We start from the raw sequence: 17,082 nt of genomic DNA, 5'->3' as shown, positions 1-17,082 counted from the left end.
TTAATTAACAATTAGAGAATGTTTTAAAATTTTATCAGTTGTGTATTATGCTTTTATTTACTGACTTCTTTTAGAATTTTAAAATGTTTAATACAGAGAATAAAGTGTATCAGCATCATTAAAATGATCAGTTTCAACAATTATGAATTCAGTTTTATTTCATCTATATCCCTACTCATTTCTCTTTCTCCAATTATTTTAAAGCAAATCCTTGACAGCGTAGCATTTTATCTATAAATATATTAGTATGTGTCGATAAAAGATCCTTTAAAAGTAATTACAATTTGTTATTATACTTTAACAATATGAACAATACCTTAATATAATCACAGAGCCACTGCTGATTTGCTACTGTCTTATAAATGTCTTAATATTTGTAGGCACTGTAGTTTAACGTGTAAGATATGTATAGTCTTTACGGTAACTTTCAAAGAATTTAACAACACTATTAACTAGACTGCCACTTTACCTTCCAGATAAGAAAACCTGGTAGGATAACTACAAAATTTTTAATCAATAGCTAACATGTGCAAAGATGCTTTTAAGAATTACACCCTCACCTTACATGTTTTGACACAAGTCGTTAGAAAAATAACAAGCATTTTATCTTTATCTAATTAGTTCTTTGAACTGTTTTTAAAAGTAAAAAATTTCCAGCTTTCTAAGAATAGGAGAAAAAACACCACCACATTATTTCACAGAATTCTAAAACAAGGTCAAAGCCTCAGAACCTAAGACTCAAAAAGCTCACTGCCAAATCAACTCCTAATTGACTTACAGGCAAGGAGACTGAAGCTTGTTCTACTTTGGGCATGTTGGCAGGAAGGCTCATTCCTCTGAAAGGGCAACCTCATACTTGGAAAGGTGGAGGGTCAGAAAAAGAGGACCCTCAACAAGATGGACTGACACAGTGACTTTGGCAATGGGCTCAAGTGTGTCAGAGATGATGAGGATGGCACAGGATGGACAGGGTTCATGTCCACTGTTCACACAGGGTTGGTTGCTGTGAGTTGCACTCAACTCACTAACACATCACAACAACAACACTGGGAAACAGAAACCAGACCCCTGTATCAGCAAATCATTTGACTTTTCAATGTTAAGAACTATAATAAAGAAAAAAATATTGTGTAAGCCAAACAAAACCAATCTTCAAGCTGCATACAGCTTACAATCAATCTTTGAAGTCAAACAAACTAGGGACTTTGGAGAAACTAGTCTATAAGATTACACAGTCCTTACAAAACTAAGGCCAAAGAAGATCTCTATTTACCTGTAGATAGTATAGATGGCCAAAACAGCATTTCTTCTAACATAGCTGTGACGATGCTCCAAACAAGCACGAATAGCTGGCATTAAAGGTTCCAGTAACTCTGCTTCTTTCAATTTACAAAGAAAACGAAGAGTAGATCCTCGAATAAATTCATTAGGATGCTGAAGATCCTAATTAAAAAATTCAAATATGCAATATTGTATTTCAGCTTTTCACAAAATAAAATCTAAACTTTTAAATACAAATCCTTCCAATAAAATATCAGAAAATAGGTTTGAGGAAAAGACTAACACTATAAAGATTCCATATTCCTGCCAATTAGCAGTAATTTCTATCTATATCATCAATGTCTTCTATGTCAATATACTAAGACTATACATTAAAATTAATAGAAACATTTATAGTAAATCTTAACAACTTTCAAAAATATATTTTAGACACTTAAATTTTACTCAATGTTTAAGAAATTAAAACAAAGTATATTTTACCAATCTTATAATTATCTAAAATCAAAGTAATATTCATAAATTATTATACATTAGATGGCATACCTTTCTATATGCATCACATACAAGGATCATTTCATGTAAAAGCCTCCCATCTGGAGTTGTTTTAGGAACAATTTCCCAAAACACCAGAAGTAACTTTTTGATGGTGTGATCTTGAAGAGGGAGCACAAATCGAATGATGGTCATCAGCAGTCCAGGAAGCTTTTCACCATTTAGAATCATAATGATTACTTTCTTTAAAGCTTCAGTCTTTGACTTCACATCTCCTTTTTCTGATTTAAAAAATTAAAAACCATAACTTTGAAATAACTTGCCCAAATAAAATTAAAAACAATAAGATCAAATATTTTCTCACTTTATTAGAGATGTTGTTTGTTGTTGCACCATCGAGTCGCCTGTGACTCACAGAGACCCTACAGACAACAGCCCTAAACCCTGCTCTATCCTGTGCCAATCTCACTGTCTCTGACACACCTACCCCCATTACCCCAGTCACTGAATCAATCCATCTCATTGAGGGTCTTCCTCTTTTACACTGTCCCTCCACCCTCCCAAGCATGATGTGTCCCTAATGATCATAAAATATAAAATACCCTAATGATCATAAAAATACAAATGCAAATGATACGTGTTAACTACAAAATGGGCAAAAGACATGGAAAGACTTTTCACAGAGGAGGATATTCAGGTGGCCAACAGACACATGAAGAAATGCTCAAAATCACTGACAATAAGAGATGTAAATCAAAACCACAATGAAATGCCATCTCACCCAAATAGCAGTTAAAAGTCCAGCAAGTAATAAATGTTGGAGAGGATGTGGCTAGATAGGAACTCTTATACATTGTTGATGGGACTTTAAAGTGGTATAACCACTCTGGAAGGCAGTTTGGCATTTCTTCAAAAGCCTGAATATAAAAATCCCACATGACCCAGCTATTCCACTGCTTGGAATATATCCTGAGAAAATGTAATAAATCCTGAGAAAATGAGAGTTGAGGCACAAAGGGAGACTTGTACACCTGTGTTCATAGCAGCATTATTCACCATTGCAAGAACATGGAAACCACCCAGATGTGCAACCACAATCAAATGGATTGAGAAATTATGGTACATTTACATGACAGACTACCATGCAACACACCAGAGCAATGATTCTGTAAATTATTACCTATCTTGGGAGGGTCTGGAGAGCAGTATGCTGTGAACTCATTCCCATAAGGACAAATACTGTACAAGACTATTATCATAGAATGTGTATGAGAAAGGCAGGAGAATGGGAGCAGAGAGATGAGGATGGTTAATCTTAGGGTTGCACAATTTGACAGGTGAAGGGAGGGGTGGGTAAAGGAAATGGGAAAGACTGTACGTGAAAAACAATGTATATGAACATCCTAAGTAAATGAGATAAAATAAAAATTATATTTACATTTTTTAAAAATTGCTATTGTTTACAATCTGATTTTGCCATGAACAAGCTGTATGTCTGCCTCAGTTTCTTTACATACAATAAAACACTGATTAATTATCTGGTCCCTAACTAAAAATAGTCCATTAACTTACAGGTATCAAGTAGCATAAGTCTCAAATATACATGTTGTTGTTATGTGCCATCGAGTCACCTGTAACTCATACTGGCTCTATGAACAACAGCTCTGAAGACTGCCCGGTGCTGAGCCAGTCTGACTCTGACACACCTTCCCTCATTGTTCCAGTTATTGTATCAATCCATCTCATTGCAGGTCTTCCTCTCCTGCACTGTCCCTCCAACCTTCTGAGCAGGATGTCCTTTTCCAAGGACTTGTCCCTCCTGGCCACGTGCCCAAAGTATGTAAGAAAGAGCTTCAAAATCCTAGTCTCCAAGGAGAAATTTGGTTTCATTCTCTCCAAGACAGATTTGTTTTCTTGACAGTCCATGATATATTCAAGACTCTTCTCTACCACCATAACTTAAAGGCATCAATGCTTCTTCTGTTATTCTTAGTCACTGTCCAGCTCTCTCATGCACACCAGGTAATTGCGGAGACCATGGCCTGGATCAGACGCACCTTATTCTCTAGAGCGACATTGTTGCTTCTCAGTACTCTGGAGAGGTCCCTGACAGCAGATTTTCCCAATTCAATTCATCTTTTCATTCCCTGGCTGGTGGTGCCAAGAGTGTTGACTGTGGAGCCAAGCAAGCTGTAACTGTTGACAATCTCAATCTCTTCTCCATCTATCTATCATGGTGCTGCCAATTGGCCCAGTGGTGAGAATCTTTTGTGTTCTTGATATTGTACTTCAATCCATACTGAAGACTACAGTCCTTAATCTTATGCAGCAAGGGCTTTAGGTCCTCAGATATGGCAAATAAGGTTGTGACATCTGCATAATGTAGGCTGTTGATGAGTCTTTCTCCAATCCTGATACCATATTCTTCCTCATAAAGCCCTGCTTCCTGATCTTTTCAGCATATAGATTAAAAAGGTGTGGATAAAGGACACATAGCTGACGCGCTCACTCCTGATTTTGAACCATGCACTGTTTCCTTGCTCTGTTCTGAGGACTGCTTCCTGACCAGTTTTGTATTAGCACAATCAAGTGTTCTGGGATTCTCATTCTCCTGAAGCTGTATATAGACACTGTTATGATTAGCAATTCTGAATTCAAGGTAGTCTGTCAATGTACTTTCTGAAAGTCACAACCACTAGAGAGAGTGAATAATCTGTGTTATTTAAAAGCCTGAGAGCTAAAATACTAAATAAACCTACAATTTCATCATATTTGTACAAGCTATAAATCAGTATTAAAAATTACCTGGAAACCTGGAGGAAAACTCAATGTTCTAGATAGTAACTAGTGTTTAGAATGACAAGCTTAAGATACGACTTCATTGCTTCTTAGCCTCAAACTATGTAATACAATTACAAACACAATTTATAGAAAATAATCACAATTTTACATCATTATCACTGCTGCATCCTAAGGAACTTATGACACTAACAATACTTTTAATTCAAAGACAGAAATATCAAGGGATAAATACATAACTACAACTGTGTGAATCACAAAAATGAACTAGGGAATGGAAGACAAGGAGGGAGAGCAATAGAAATAATTTTAGGGTTATTATTAGGAGTAGAACAGAATTCAGAGTAAATGGGTGTTAGTTACTAGAAAGTAAATTTGGTCTCAGATATGAGAAAGAACTTTCCAACAATTAGATATAAATAGCTATTAAGTAATTGGTTGTCTTAAGTAAGCAAACCAATATAAAATAAAAATTTGAAAAAGATGCATTCTCTGGTGCCACAGATGGTATATCAGAAATAGTGACTACTTAGTATGTTTACAGAACAGATTTAACCTTCAGAAGGGCTGTACTACGTAAATCCTAAAGTTGTTTCTAGCTTCTAGTGTATATACCTATTGTTGTTGTTATTATGTACCGCTGAGTTGGAACTGACCCACAGTTGAACCTCCAGTGGGTTTTCAGAGGCAATTAACAGCATGGGAGGAGACTGCCCATCATTCTCCTATGGAGCAGCTGGTAGCCTTGAACCTTGTACCTTTGGGATTATAGTGCAGCTTCTTGCCTTTAGGCCACCAGAACTCCCTAAATACCTATTACTAAGTTAATATGATATTTTTAGCATGTCGCAGAATAAAGAATACCCTTAGATACACAATAAGAATGTCTGTCAAATTTATCCCATAGAGAAATATTGTTTAAAAGACAAACTTCTCTTATCTCTCCCTCAGCATCTGTGTTTTTGATTTCCTGTCACAAGTGGGAGATATGATACATATTTTTAACATTTCTCAAATACTTTAAAAACGAAAAGCTGGACTTCCTCTGGGAAATACATTTTATTTCAGTGTTGATTCATTGGTTCAACAAGATGGGACTCCAAAGTCCTGTTTTTTTAATACATAAAATTTTTATTTTATACCGGTTTACTTACAAAGTTTGTATATTGTTTTTCAAACTGGATCTTCACCATTTCCTTTACCCACTCCTCTCCCCATCAAACTGTGTGACTCTATGATTAATCTACCCCCAAATCTTCCCCCCTCTGCTCTCACTTACCCCCTCCCATTCTCATACATGTTTTACAATACTATTGGTGGGATTGTAAAATGGTACAACCACTCTGGAAAGCAGTTTGGCATTTCCTCAGAAAGCTGAACACAAAAATTTCATATGACCCATATTCCACTTCTTGGAATATTGCTGTTGTTATGTGCCATCGAGTCACTTGCGACTCACAGTGACCCTATGCACGACAGCCCTAAACCCTGCTCTATCCTGTGCCAATCACACTAACTCTGACACACCCATCTCAATTTCCCCCATCACTGAATCAATCCACCTCATAGAGGGTCTTCCCCTCCTGCGTCATCCCTGCACCCTCACAAGTATGATGTCCCTCTCCCAGGACCTCTCCCTCCTAACAACATGTTCAAAGTATGTAAGACAAAGTCCCAGAATCCTTGCCTCCAAGGAGTCGCTTGGTTTAATCCTCTCCAGGATGAATCTGTTTGTTTTCTTGGCAGTCCACGGTACATTCAATACTCTTCTCCAGCACCACAGCTCAAAGGCATCAATTCTCCTTCTGTCCTCCCTAGTCATTGTCCAGCTTCTGATGCATAACAAGTGATAGCAAAGACCATAGCCTGTATCAGACACACCTTAGTCTCCAGAGTGACACCATTGCTCTTCAGTACCCTGGAGAGGTCCCTAACAGCAGACTTTCCCATCACAATACGTTTTTTGATTTCCTGGTTACTGGTGTCAAGAGTGTTTACTGTGGAGCCAAGCAGACTAAAGTTGTTAACAATCTCAATCTCTTCACCATCCATCCTGATGCTGCCAATTGGTCCAGTGGTGAGAATATTTGTCTTCTTGACATCGAGCCTCAATCCATACTGAAGGCTGCAGTCCTTGACCCTCTGCAGCAAGCACTTCAGGTCCTCCTCAGTTTCAGCAAGCAGGGTTGTGTCATCTTCATAACACAGATCGTTAATAGATCTTCCACCAATCTTGATGCCACATTTCTCCTCATAGAGCCCAGCCTCTCGGATAGTCTGTTCCGAATACAGGCTGAAAAGGTATGGAGATAGGAAACATCTCTGCGGTACGTCTTTCCCAATTTTGAACCATGCAGTGTTTCCTTGCTCTGTTCTCATGACTGCCTCTTGGTCCAAGTATAGGTTTCGCATTAGCACAATTAAATGTCCTGGAATTCTCATTCTTCTCAGAGTCAGCCACAGTTTGTTATGATCCACGCAGTCAAATGCCTTTGCATAATCAATGAAACACAGATAGACATTCTTCTGGTATTCTCTGCTTTCAGCTAAGATCCGTCTAACGTCAGCTACAATATCCCTAGTACCACGACCCCTTCTAAACCCAGCCTGGAACTTCTGGCAGTTCTCTGCTGATGTCTTGGAATATACCCTGACAAAATGAGAACTGAGGTACAAACAGAGACTTATACACCAGTGTTCACAGCAGTGTTATTTATCATTGCAAGAACAAGAAAACAGTCTAACTGTTCAACCACAAGGTGAATGGATTGAGAAATTATGGTACATTCACACGATGAAATACTATGCAGCACGCAGGAGCAATGATTTTGTAAATCACTACCTAACTTGGGAGGTACTAGAGAGCATTATGCTAAGTGAACTAATTTAGTCTCATAAAGGCAAATAAAGTCCTTTTGGTTTTACAATCCAAGTAAGATGAAGTTTAATTTCATAAGGAATTAATTTCAAGGAAATTAATTCTAATCTACAAAGTACTAAGTGTTACATTTAAGTATAATATACTTAACTGCACAACTTCATCATATTTAGGGAAGTATCTCACAACTAAACTGTTACATTTGACTTTACTAGACTGAAATGTTCTATTTCAAAAGCAAGCACTTCAGGCCTAGGTTTATCAAATTTTCATTTTTAATAAGAAAAAACATCTGAAGAGATTCTATAATATTTAGAAAAAAGTAAGTACTCCTCTAGGATCTGTTGTACACAGGACAGGGAAGCTACAAGTCAATGACAGCTATTATTTTCACTTTTCTTCCTCCTCTTCCCCTAAGTCATTTTCAAAACAGCAGCGCTTACCTAGATCATTCTTTAAACTAATTTCCGACGGTGGTTCTGAATCCATTGGCACGTTAATTAACGTATAGCATACGTTCTCGGCAGCCGTCATGGTTTCTGGTTATAATCAACCCTCAATACACAATGTAGGCAAGAGCGAAGCCAGAAAAATCTAGGAAAAACAGATACCAACACACGATTAAAGAAATAAAACAGTAACTATTGTGACCTCTGCTGTCTAAAGTTCTTGGCCTATGGCTTTAAAATAGTGAAAGGGTAGGTCAATCTATATTATGTTCCTATAAAATGAGTGATAATGCAATCCAAAACACACCAGTCGGTCCCAGTGTGTCACCCCCACCCCCCAGCCCCTGCCCCGAGGCTCGAGCAGGCTGGACTGCGGAGTGAGGTCCACCGTGTAGTGACAGTCTTCCAACCGCATCTTACTCGGTTATAAAGCAATGATTTAAACATACACACACGAACTACTCCCCTTAGAGCCCCTGTCTCTCAACACTACACCAAAATCTCGCTTTATCGCGTCTGCGCCTCACAATCGCAGAGCTGCACCCCGCCCCCACCCCACGCCCCTTCTATTCTTCCCGCAAAGCAGGTCCCGGCAGAAAAGCGCGAGCTCGGGGATCTCGGGGAGAGAAAGCCCGTGGCCATTACACAAGCCGGGATGAAGCGTCCAGTCCAGAAGCCGCCAGCCCCCCGTTTTCCCTCGCCAGGCCCCGACGCCAGCGGCCTAGTCGCTCCCCTTCCGTATCTGCAAAGTGCTGCAAAGTCAGTTCCTCCGACTCTGCTGGGTCCTCCAGGCCTCCAGGGTTAGGGGACCAGTGACCCGCTACCTGGCTTCGAGGGGCAGCAGCCGAGGCTACGGTAGGGCCGTCTGTTCCAGTCCCAATCGCGGCAGCAGCGGCAGCGCCTCGGAGTCCTTGGCTGACGTGGAAGAGGGTGGGGAGCCAGCCGCGGCCGCAGCCACCTCGCACCTACGGCAACACAGAGAGGACATGCCTTCCCCGTTCTGCAGCTGCGCGGCGCGACTAGGTTCTGAGGGTTCATGGGGGTTTGGTTGGTTGGGTTTTTCTTCTTTGCCTCTTGTCCAAAGATGAGTCAGGCCATCAAGGAAAGTGGAATCTTAAGTTAGGTTTTTCTTACAAGACAAGAGCAAAATTAAACTTTATAGTCACTTGAACACTACTTGCAAAAGGTTAAATTCTTTTTCAAGGAACCGAAATAGTCCCGGGGTGGAAGGGCAGATTGATTGTTTTGTGTCATCCAGTGGGAACCAATACATAGTTGACCCTCTAGCGGATTTTCAGAGGCAGTAAATAATCCTACGTGGGGGAAAAAAACCCAAAACCCTCCTGATTTTTTTTTTCCTGCGGAGCAGAGAGAGCTTTGAACCGCTTGCCTTTGAGATTACAGCGCAGCTTCTTAGCAGTGTAGGTGGTGAGGACGTTTTAGAGAGGTTTGTTGGCCAGAGGTGGGCTGAGACCTGGAAACTCAGGATTCTTTTCTATGTCGCCTGTTAATTAACTGGAGCAGTAACTGCAGAAGTTACTATTCTCTTTTTGAATCAGTGGACACTATAGATTTTCTGCAGGGGTCATCTCAACTTTCCAGTGTTCTGGAATTCTACCAGTTGGGCTGGAGTAACTTGAAAAACGTCTCACCATATTTCTGCTTTTTATTTAGTAATGACTTCTTTCATGATCCCTTAAGAACATCCAATGGATTTAATTTGGAGAGACTATGGGAAGGGAGAATTGACAGTTTTTAAAATACTTATGTCAGAAAGTGAGAGGATGGCACAGGATAGGGCAGCTGTTGCTCACAGGGTCGTAGTCAATTCAGCGGCACCTAACTATAACAGCAGACTAAAATCAAGAGAGCCACAAGTACATGTAACAGCTTCTGTTTTGGCATAATGTTGAAGGAGATGTTTTGTCAGCTTTAAGACTTGTAGTTCAAATCCATCTGCTGCCCTATGAAAGAAAGATGGTGAATCTCCTGTGAGATTTATAGCCTCTGAAAACCCTCTGGAGGATCAAGTACTGAGTCAGTCTTTACTGACGGCATTCCTTGTCTTCCTCCCCCAAAACTGTTCTGACAAGTTTTTAATAACTGAACATTTAAAGGCTTGGCGGAAATGTACAAAGAGATCTGATAGAGCCTGACTATTAGTGTTGTATCTACCTGGAACGCATTGATTTTGAGATTTTTTTCCTTCTTGGTAGGGAGTTCTGGAGGCTTAGTGGCAAGAAGCTGTACTGTAATCCAGCAGGCAGTCTGTTTGAAGCCATCAGCTGCCTGGCGGGAGAAGGATGGGCATTCTCCTCCCATGTGATTAACAACATCTGAAAACCAGCAACAGGGTCCGCTATGGATCGGCTCTGACACAACGGTACACAGCAACAGTATCATCAAGTAGAAAATAAATTTTTTGAGCAGCTAAAATAGTTCACAGCACTTTAATTATGAGTGCCTTCTGATCACATGTATTGATTTGTTAAACCCTATTTTAAAAACTCTTGAGATAACCATTGCCATTTAATCTATTTCGACTCACAGCAATCCTGCAGGACAGACTTGTCATTTTTATGTGCTGTTGAGTCACAACCAACTCATAGCTGACCTTTTGGCGGATTTTTCAGGGACCATGAATGGCAGAGGAAGACATTGTCTATCTTTCTCCCTAGGAGTGAATGGTGGATTTGAACCACATGACTTTGTGTTGGCAGTGCAAATCCTTACCACTAGCGCTCCCTATAGGACACAGGAGACGGGTCTAATAGTTTCCAAAACTAGAGATCTGTTTGGTAACAGACTGCAGATGGTTGTATCTTATTCCTATGGATCAGGTAGGCTGATTTAAAGCTGCAACTTTTCAATTAGTAACTCAACATTTAACCACCACACAATTAGAGCTCCTTGAAAGTACAAGATGAGGATGAGGAAAAGAAGCCCATGAATGCCAAAAGATAACCTTGAGTATATCCAACCTGAATTTAGACACCATTTAAATTTAACACACTGCACACTGAGAATTATAGATTAGTTGAGTTCTGGGATGACAAGGACATTATTCAGAAAGAAAGCAAAAGGTCATTAAAAAGACAGTAAAGAAAGGACCAAAGTGGATGTCAAAAGAGACTCTGAAACTTGCTTTTGCATGTAAAATAGCTAAGCCAAATAGAAAAAAAAAAGAAGAAAAAATTGAATAGAGTATTTAAAAAGGCAGCTCTGGAAGACACTGTAATGTAACAAAATTAAATCTGCAAAGACCTGGAGTTAAAAAATAAAATGAGAAGAACACAGATGGCATTTCTCAAGCTGAATGACCTGAAGGAATTGGGTGGGGGGCAGGAAATTCAAACCTCAAGTTACGGTGTTAAATGTAGAAAGAACTGGAGTCAGAAAAACAAAAAAGAACTTGCTTGGCATTACCTAAAGATGCTATGGACCAACTCTTGAATAATCCAGAAAGCATCAAAAGAAGATTGAAGGAACACATGGTGTCACTGTACCAAAAAGAATTGGCTGACATGGAATTATTTTAAAAAGTAACAAATGACCAAGAACCAATGGTAACAAAAAAAAAAAAAGAAAGAAAGAAATTCAAACTGTTTCGAAGTAATGGGAAAAAAATATAATGCCCCATCAATTGATAGAATACCACCAGTTAAGATTATTTCAACAAACAGACGCAGCCCTAGGTGTGCTCATCAGGCTGTGCCAAGAAATCTGAAGGACAGCTACCTGGCCAACTGACTGGTAAAGAACCATATTTACTCCCATTCCAAAAAAAGGTGATACAATGGGATATGAAAATTATTGAACAATATCACTACATCACAAGCAAGCAAAATCTTGCTGAAGATTATCCAAATTTACCTAGAACAGTACATTGATAGAGAACTACCAGAAATGCAAGCTGGGTTTAAAAGAGGCCACTCTTTATTTAGAGGAATTACCCATATCATTACTCATGCCAGATGATCTTTGTTTTCTTGACTCAAAACATAGAGTACCAGAAGGATGTCTATTTGTGTTTGAGTGTGCAAAGACATTCTACTGTGTAGATCACAGATTGTGGCTAACATTGAGAAGAATGAGAATCTCAGAAAACTTGATTACGCTCATGCAAAACCTAAAACGAGAAGCTGTTGTCTCAACAGAGCAAGGGAACACTGCATGATTTAAACTATAGAATGGAGTGCACCAGGAATATATCTTTTCTCCATACCTTTTCAATCTATATGTGGAAACAGATCATTGGAGTGGCTGAACTCTATGAAGAAGAATGTGACATTAGGATTGGAGGAAGGCTTATCAACAATCTTCGTAATGAAGATGTTACAAACTCGCTCATCAAAACTGAGGAGTTCTAAAAAAACAAAAACAAAACCAAAACAAGAATTCTTGAGATGCTTGCTGCAGAAGATGAAGGATTGAAGCCTTCAATATGGATTGCATCTCAACATCAAGGAAACAGAAATCCTTACCACTTATTACTAGGCCAATAGGCAGCATAATGATAGATGCAGTAAAGATTGAAGTTAACAATTTCATCTCTCTTGGCTCTACAGTCAACACCCTTAGCATCAACAATCAGGAAATCAAAAGATGAATTGCATTGAGAAAATCTGCTGTCAAGGATCTCTCCAGAGTGCTAAATAGCAACAATGTCAGTCTAGAGACTAAGGCCATCGTGTTCTCAATTGCTTGCTATGTAACTGAGAGCTGGACAATGACTAAGGATGACATAAGAATTGGTTCCTTTGAGTTGAGGTGCTGGAGAATATTGAACATATCATGAACTTCCAAGAGGACAACAGATCTGTTCTGGAGAGGGTGAAACCAGAGTCCTCCTTGGAAGCAAAGATTTTGAAATTCCATCTCACATACTTTGGGCAGGTTGCCAGGAAAGTACAGTCCTTAGAAAAGGCCATCATGCTTGGAAGGGCAGAGGGTCAATGCAGGAGGTGAAGACCCTGGATAAGATGGTTGACACAGTGACTGTGACAATAGGGTCAGGTGTGTCAGAGGCAGTAAGGTTGACTCAGGATTGGGCAAGGTTCAGACCCATTGTTCATAGGATCATTATCAGTCATAGTTGATGACATGACAACGTGGACAAAATAAAGGAGTCACATAGTAGAATAACCATTGAGCTGCTAACCAAAAGAAGCTCTTAGCTCAACTCCTCAACCCCTCCACAAGAGAAAAATGAGACAATTTGCTTCTGTAAATATTTACATTCTTAGAAAACCTCCAGGGCAGGTCTACTCTGCCTTACATGGTTGCTTTGAGTTGAAATTGATTCAACAGCATTGAGTTTGGATTTTTTTATGTGGAAAATAAAGTGATGCTAGAAGCATCCATACAATAAGGAAGTCATTGTAAAAAAAATGTAATTGTAAAGTACCAAAAAGAACTGGTGACATTCAGCCATTTCTGAGTATGATCAAGAACTGATAGAATTAATGAAGTCCAAGTTTCAGTGAAGATACTGGTGAAAAATAAGGTTCTAGGAATTGATGGGACACTAATGTGGTGTTTCAACAAATGGATGCAGTGCTGAAAGTAATCACTTTTATCTATGCTAAAGAATTTGCAGGACAGCTACCTGATCAAGCAACTAGAAAAGACCTATATTTGTTCCTAATCCTATGAAAAGCAAATGCATAGAATGCAGAAGTTCTTGAATATCACACTTAAGTAAACTTTTGCTGATGAGACTTTAAAAACTGTTCAGTACCACAGTGAGGAACTGCTAGAAATTCAAGCCAAATTCAGAAAAAAGATGTGAAAGAAAGAGTATTATTGCTGATAGCAGATGGATCTCAACTGAAAGCAGAGAATGTCCTCAACTGAAAGCAGAGAATGTCAGAAAAAATCTTTATCTGTGCTTTATTGAATATACAAAAGCATTCAGCTGTGTGGATCATAATAAGTTATAGGTAACATATTACAAAGAATGGGAATTCCAGACATTTAATTTTGGTTTTGCGGAACCTATGCAAAGAACAGGTCATCTGTGTGCAGATTTGAACAAAAGGATACTGTGTGTTTTAAAGTCAGGAAAAGTATGTCAGTGTTGTATCCTTTCTCCACACTTATTCAATGTGTATACTGAGCAATCCAAGACTATGAAGAATGGAGCATCTGCTGAAAGTGTAGGACTCATTAACAACCTACAGTGTGGAGACATTGCTGAAAGTGAAGAGGACTTGAAACACCTACTGAGGAAGACCGAAAACTACAGCTCTAATTGTGAATTATATAAAGTAAAAATTCTCACATTGGATTGAAACAAACAGCATCATGCAAACAAGGATTATTATCAGGATTTCTTCCTACTTGAATCCACAATGAATGCCCTTGGAAGTAGGAGTCAAGAAATCAAAGGACAAACTGCATTAGGGAAAACATGCAAAAGACTTTTCTCCCACGTGTGAAAATGTAAAGAAGTCAATCTGAAGATTAAGGTGTATCTAAACATAAATCATATTTTAAATTGCCACATACTTGTTTAAAAGCTGAACAACAGCTCTGCTGACCTGGTGGCAAGGAACTGCACTGCAATGCCAAAAGCTGAACAATGAATAAGGAAGACTGAAGAATTATTGCTGCATTTAATGTTGTTGTTATGTGCCATTGAGTCGCTTACAACTCATAGCAACCCTATGTACAACAGCCCTAAACCCTGCTCTATCCTGTGCCAGTCTTACTGTCACTGACAGTCCTACCCCCATTAACCAGTCTATATCATTGAGAGTCTTCCTCTTCTGCTCTGTCCCTCCACCCTCACAAGCATGACATCCCTCTCCAAGAACTGATCCCGCTTTGCAACATGTCCAAAGTATATCAGAAGTTTCAGAATCCTTGCTTCCAAGGAGCAGCCTGGCTTCACTCTCTCCAGGATGAACTTGTTTGTTCTCCTAGCAGTCCAAGGTATATTCAATGCTGACTATACTTTGGACTGCAGGAATCATCAATAAATCTCTCTCGGAAGAATTGCAATCTGAATGCTCCTTAGAAGCAAGCATGGTTCACTTAATCTCATGTACTTTGGACATATTATCAGGAGGGACTGGTTCCTGAAGAAAGACATCATGCTTGGCAAAGCAGAAGGGTAGCAAAAAAGAGGACGCCCCTCAGTGAGGTGAGTTGGCACAATGACTGAGATAATGGATTCAAACATAGCAATAATTGTTGAGGACAGTGCTGGACTGAGCAGTTTTGTTGTTGTGTGTGGGGTTGCTATGAATTGGAACCAACTTGACAGTACTTAAATTTTGTACATAATCCATCGCAGATGCAGTTGTTAAAAACAAAGAGACCAATTCACTACCATGGAATTGGAATTGATTCTCGCTCATGCTAACCCAGAATCTCTGGAGACTGCACCTCCCTCGTGGTTTGAATCCACAAGTGGTTATGTGGGAGAAATATTAAAAATAATCTCTCATGCAATTTGCACCTTTGGAAATCCGATAGAGGGTCAGCTATGATGAGTAGAAATTGAGATCATGATCCCATGATAGATGAAGACTGAAACAGTCAACAACTTCATCTTGCTTGGATCCACAATCAACATCCTCGGAACTAGCAGTCAGGAGATCACTGGGAAAGTCTGTAGTCAAGGACTTCTCTCAATTACTAAGAAGTGATGATGTCAGTTTGAGGACTAAGATGTGCCTGATTCAGGCTATGGTCTTTTCAATAACTTGCAATGCATCTGAGAACTGGACAATGAATAAGGACAGAACAGATGCCTTTGAGTTGTGTTAACTGTATATCTCATGGACTGCAAAAGTACAAACAAATGTGTCTTGGAGAAAGTGCAGCCAGAGTGCTCCTTGGAGGTAAAGATGATAAAGCTTCGTCTTATATACTTTGGGTATGTTGCTAGGAGAGGTTATTCCTTGGAGAGGGGCATCATGCTTGGAAAAGGGAAGAGTCAGCCAAAGAGAGGAAAACCCTCCACAAAGAAAGAGGGAAATCTCCTCTCACACGACTTAGTGCCTCTGAAAATCTACTGGAGTGGATCATATCCAATTCTACAGTACCTAACAACAAATCTTTACAGAAGCAGACTGCTTCATTTTTCTTCCATGGGAGTGGCTGGTGAGTTCAAACTACAGCATTTTGGTTAGCAGTTTAATTATTTAACCATTGTGCCCCAATTATACAGTATTCAACAACTCATTACAAGTTGGAACCAACCAACTCACAACTGACTCTCTGGCAGGTTTTAGAGGCTGTAATGGCATAGGAGACTTTGCTGTTTTGGGTTGGCAATGCAGCCCTTACTCACTAGGCACCTGGAGGTCTCTATTAGATCTAGGAAACTGACTTTGATACAGTCTATCCTGATTGCTCTTTAGAGATAAGGATGGCAAAGCTCCATCCCTCAGACTTTGGACATGTTGCTAGGAGAGGTTATTCCTTGGAAAGGTAGAGGGTCAGTGAAAGAGAGGAAGACCCTCAATGAGATGGACTGATAGTGACAGCAACAATGGGCTCAAGGATATCAGAGATGATGAGGATGGCACAAGATAGGGCAGGGTTCATATCTGTTTTGCACAGGATCACTAAGTCTTATTCAACAAAACAGCACCTAACAAGTAGATAATTAGTGCTCACTCCAACAGCCCAGAGAACCAAGTCTGACTTAGCAATAAGCGCAGCAGTTTGGAGCCACCTATAGTGTACATTCACTTTAAATGTCCCAAAGGCTCATTTTGTTCCAGAATAAAGCTTGACAGTAAGATGATCTACTTACTATTGTTTTGTACTATCGAACTGGAACCAATCTATAGCTAAACCTCCATATTTTCAGAGGCAGTAAATGACATGGGAGGAGACTGCCCATCTTTCTCCCACAGAGAAGTTGGTAGATTTGAATTGTGTATTATTGGGTTGGCAGTGCAATTCCTTGCCACTAAGCCACCCGAGCTGGGATAGTAATATACAAAGCCAAGAAAATGTACTGCTTTGTAAAACATCATACTATGTGTATACCCAAATAAAATTGCTTTTATGGGTTCCTTCCTATTTTAATATAAATCTTATGGAACAACTATTTGAGTTTACATAGCCTCACCACTTCTTAGCACGGATTTCATATAATTGTGGTTTACATTTTGAAACCTTTAACTCTGCAGTTATAATTCTGCTGGAGTGGTGCCGGCCGTT

General features: G+C 39.5%; 1 protein-coding gene across 1 annotated transcript in view; it reads right to left on the bottom strand.

The window, feature by feature from the left end:
• COPB1 (coatomer protein complex, subunit beta 1) overlaps window positions 1-8,045 on the bottom strand; it is a 43,617-nt gene extending 35,572 nt beyond the window's left edge. The window contains exons 1-3 of the mRNA XM_006892053.1: window positions 7,894-8,045; window positions 1,825-2,054; window positions 1,274-1,443 (exon numbers count right to left, since the gene is read on the bottom strand). Of these exons, the coding sequence (XP_006892115.1) occupies window positions 1,274-1,443; window positions 1,825-2,054; window positions 7,894-7,984 (491 nt within the window). The 5' untranslated portion in view covers window positions 7,985-8,045. The remainder of the gene's footprint in view (window positions 1-1,273; window positions 1,444-1,824; window positions 2,055-7,893) is intronic.
• Window positions 8,046-17,082: the final 9,037 nt, after the last annotated feature.

This window comes from Elephantulus edwardii, unplaced genomic scaffold (genome assembly GCF_000299155.1).
Source record: "Elephantulus edwardii isolate Elephantulus edwardi_28Jun2011 unplaced genomic scaffold, EleEdw1.0 scaffold00109, whole genome shotgun sequence".
NCBI lineage: Eukaryota > Metazoa > Chordata > Mammalia > Macroscelidea > Macroscelididae > Elephantulus > Elephantulus edwardii.
Note: the sequence above shows the minus strand (reverse complement) of the source record. Positions and strands in the feature narration are given on the sequence as shown.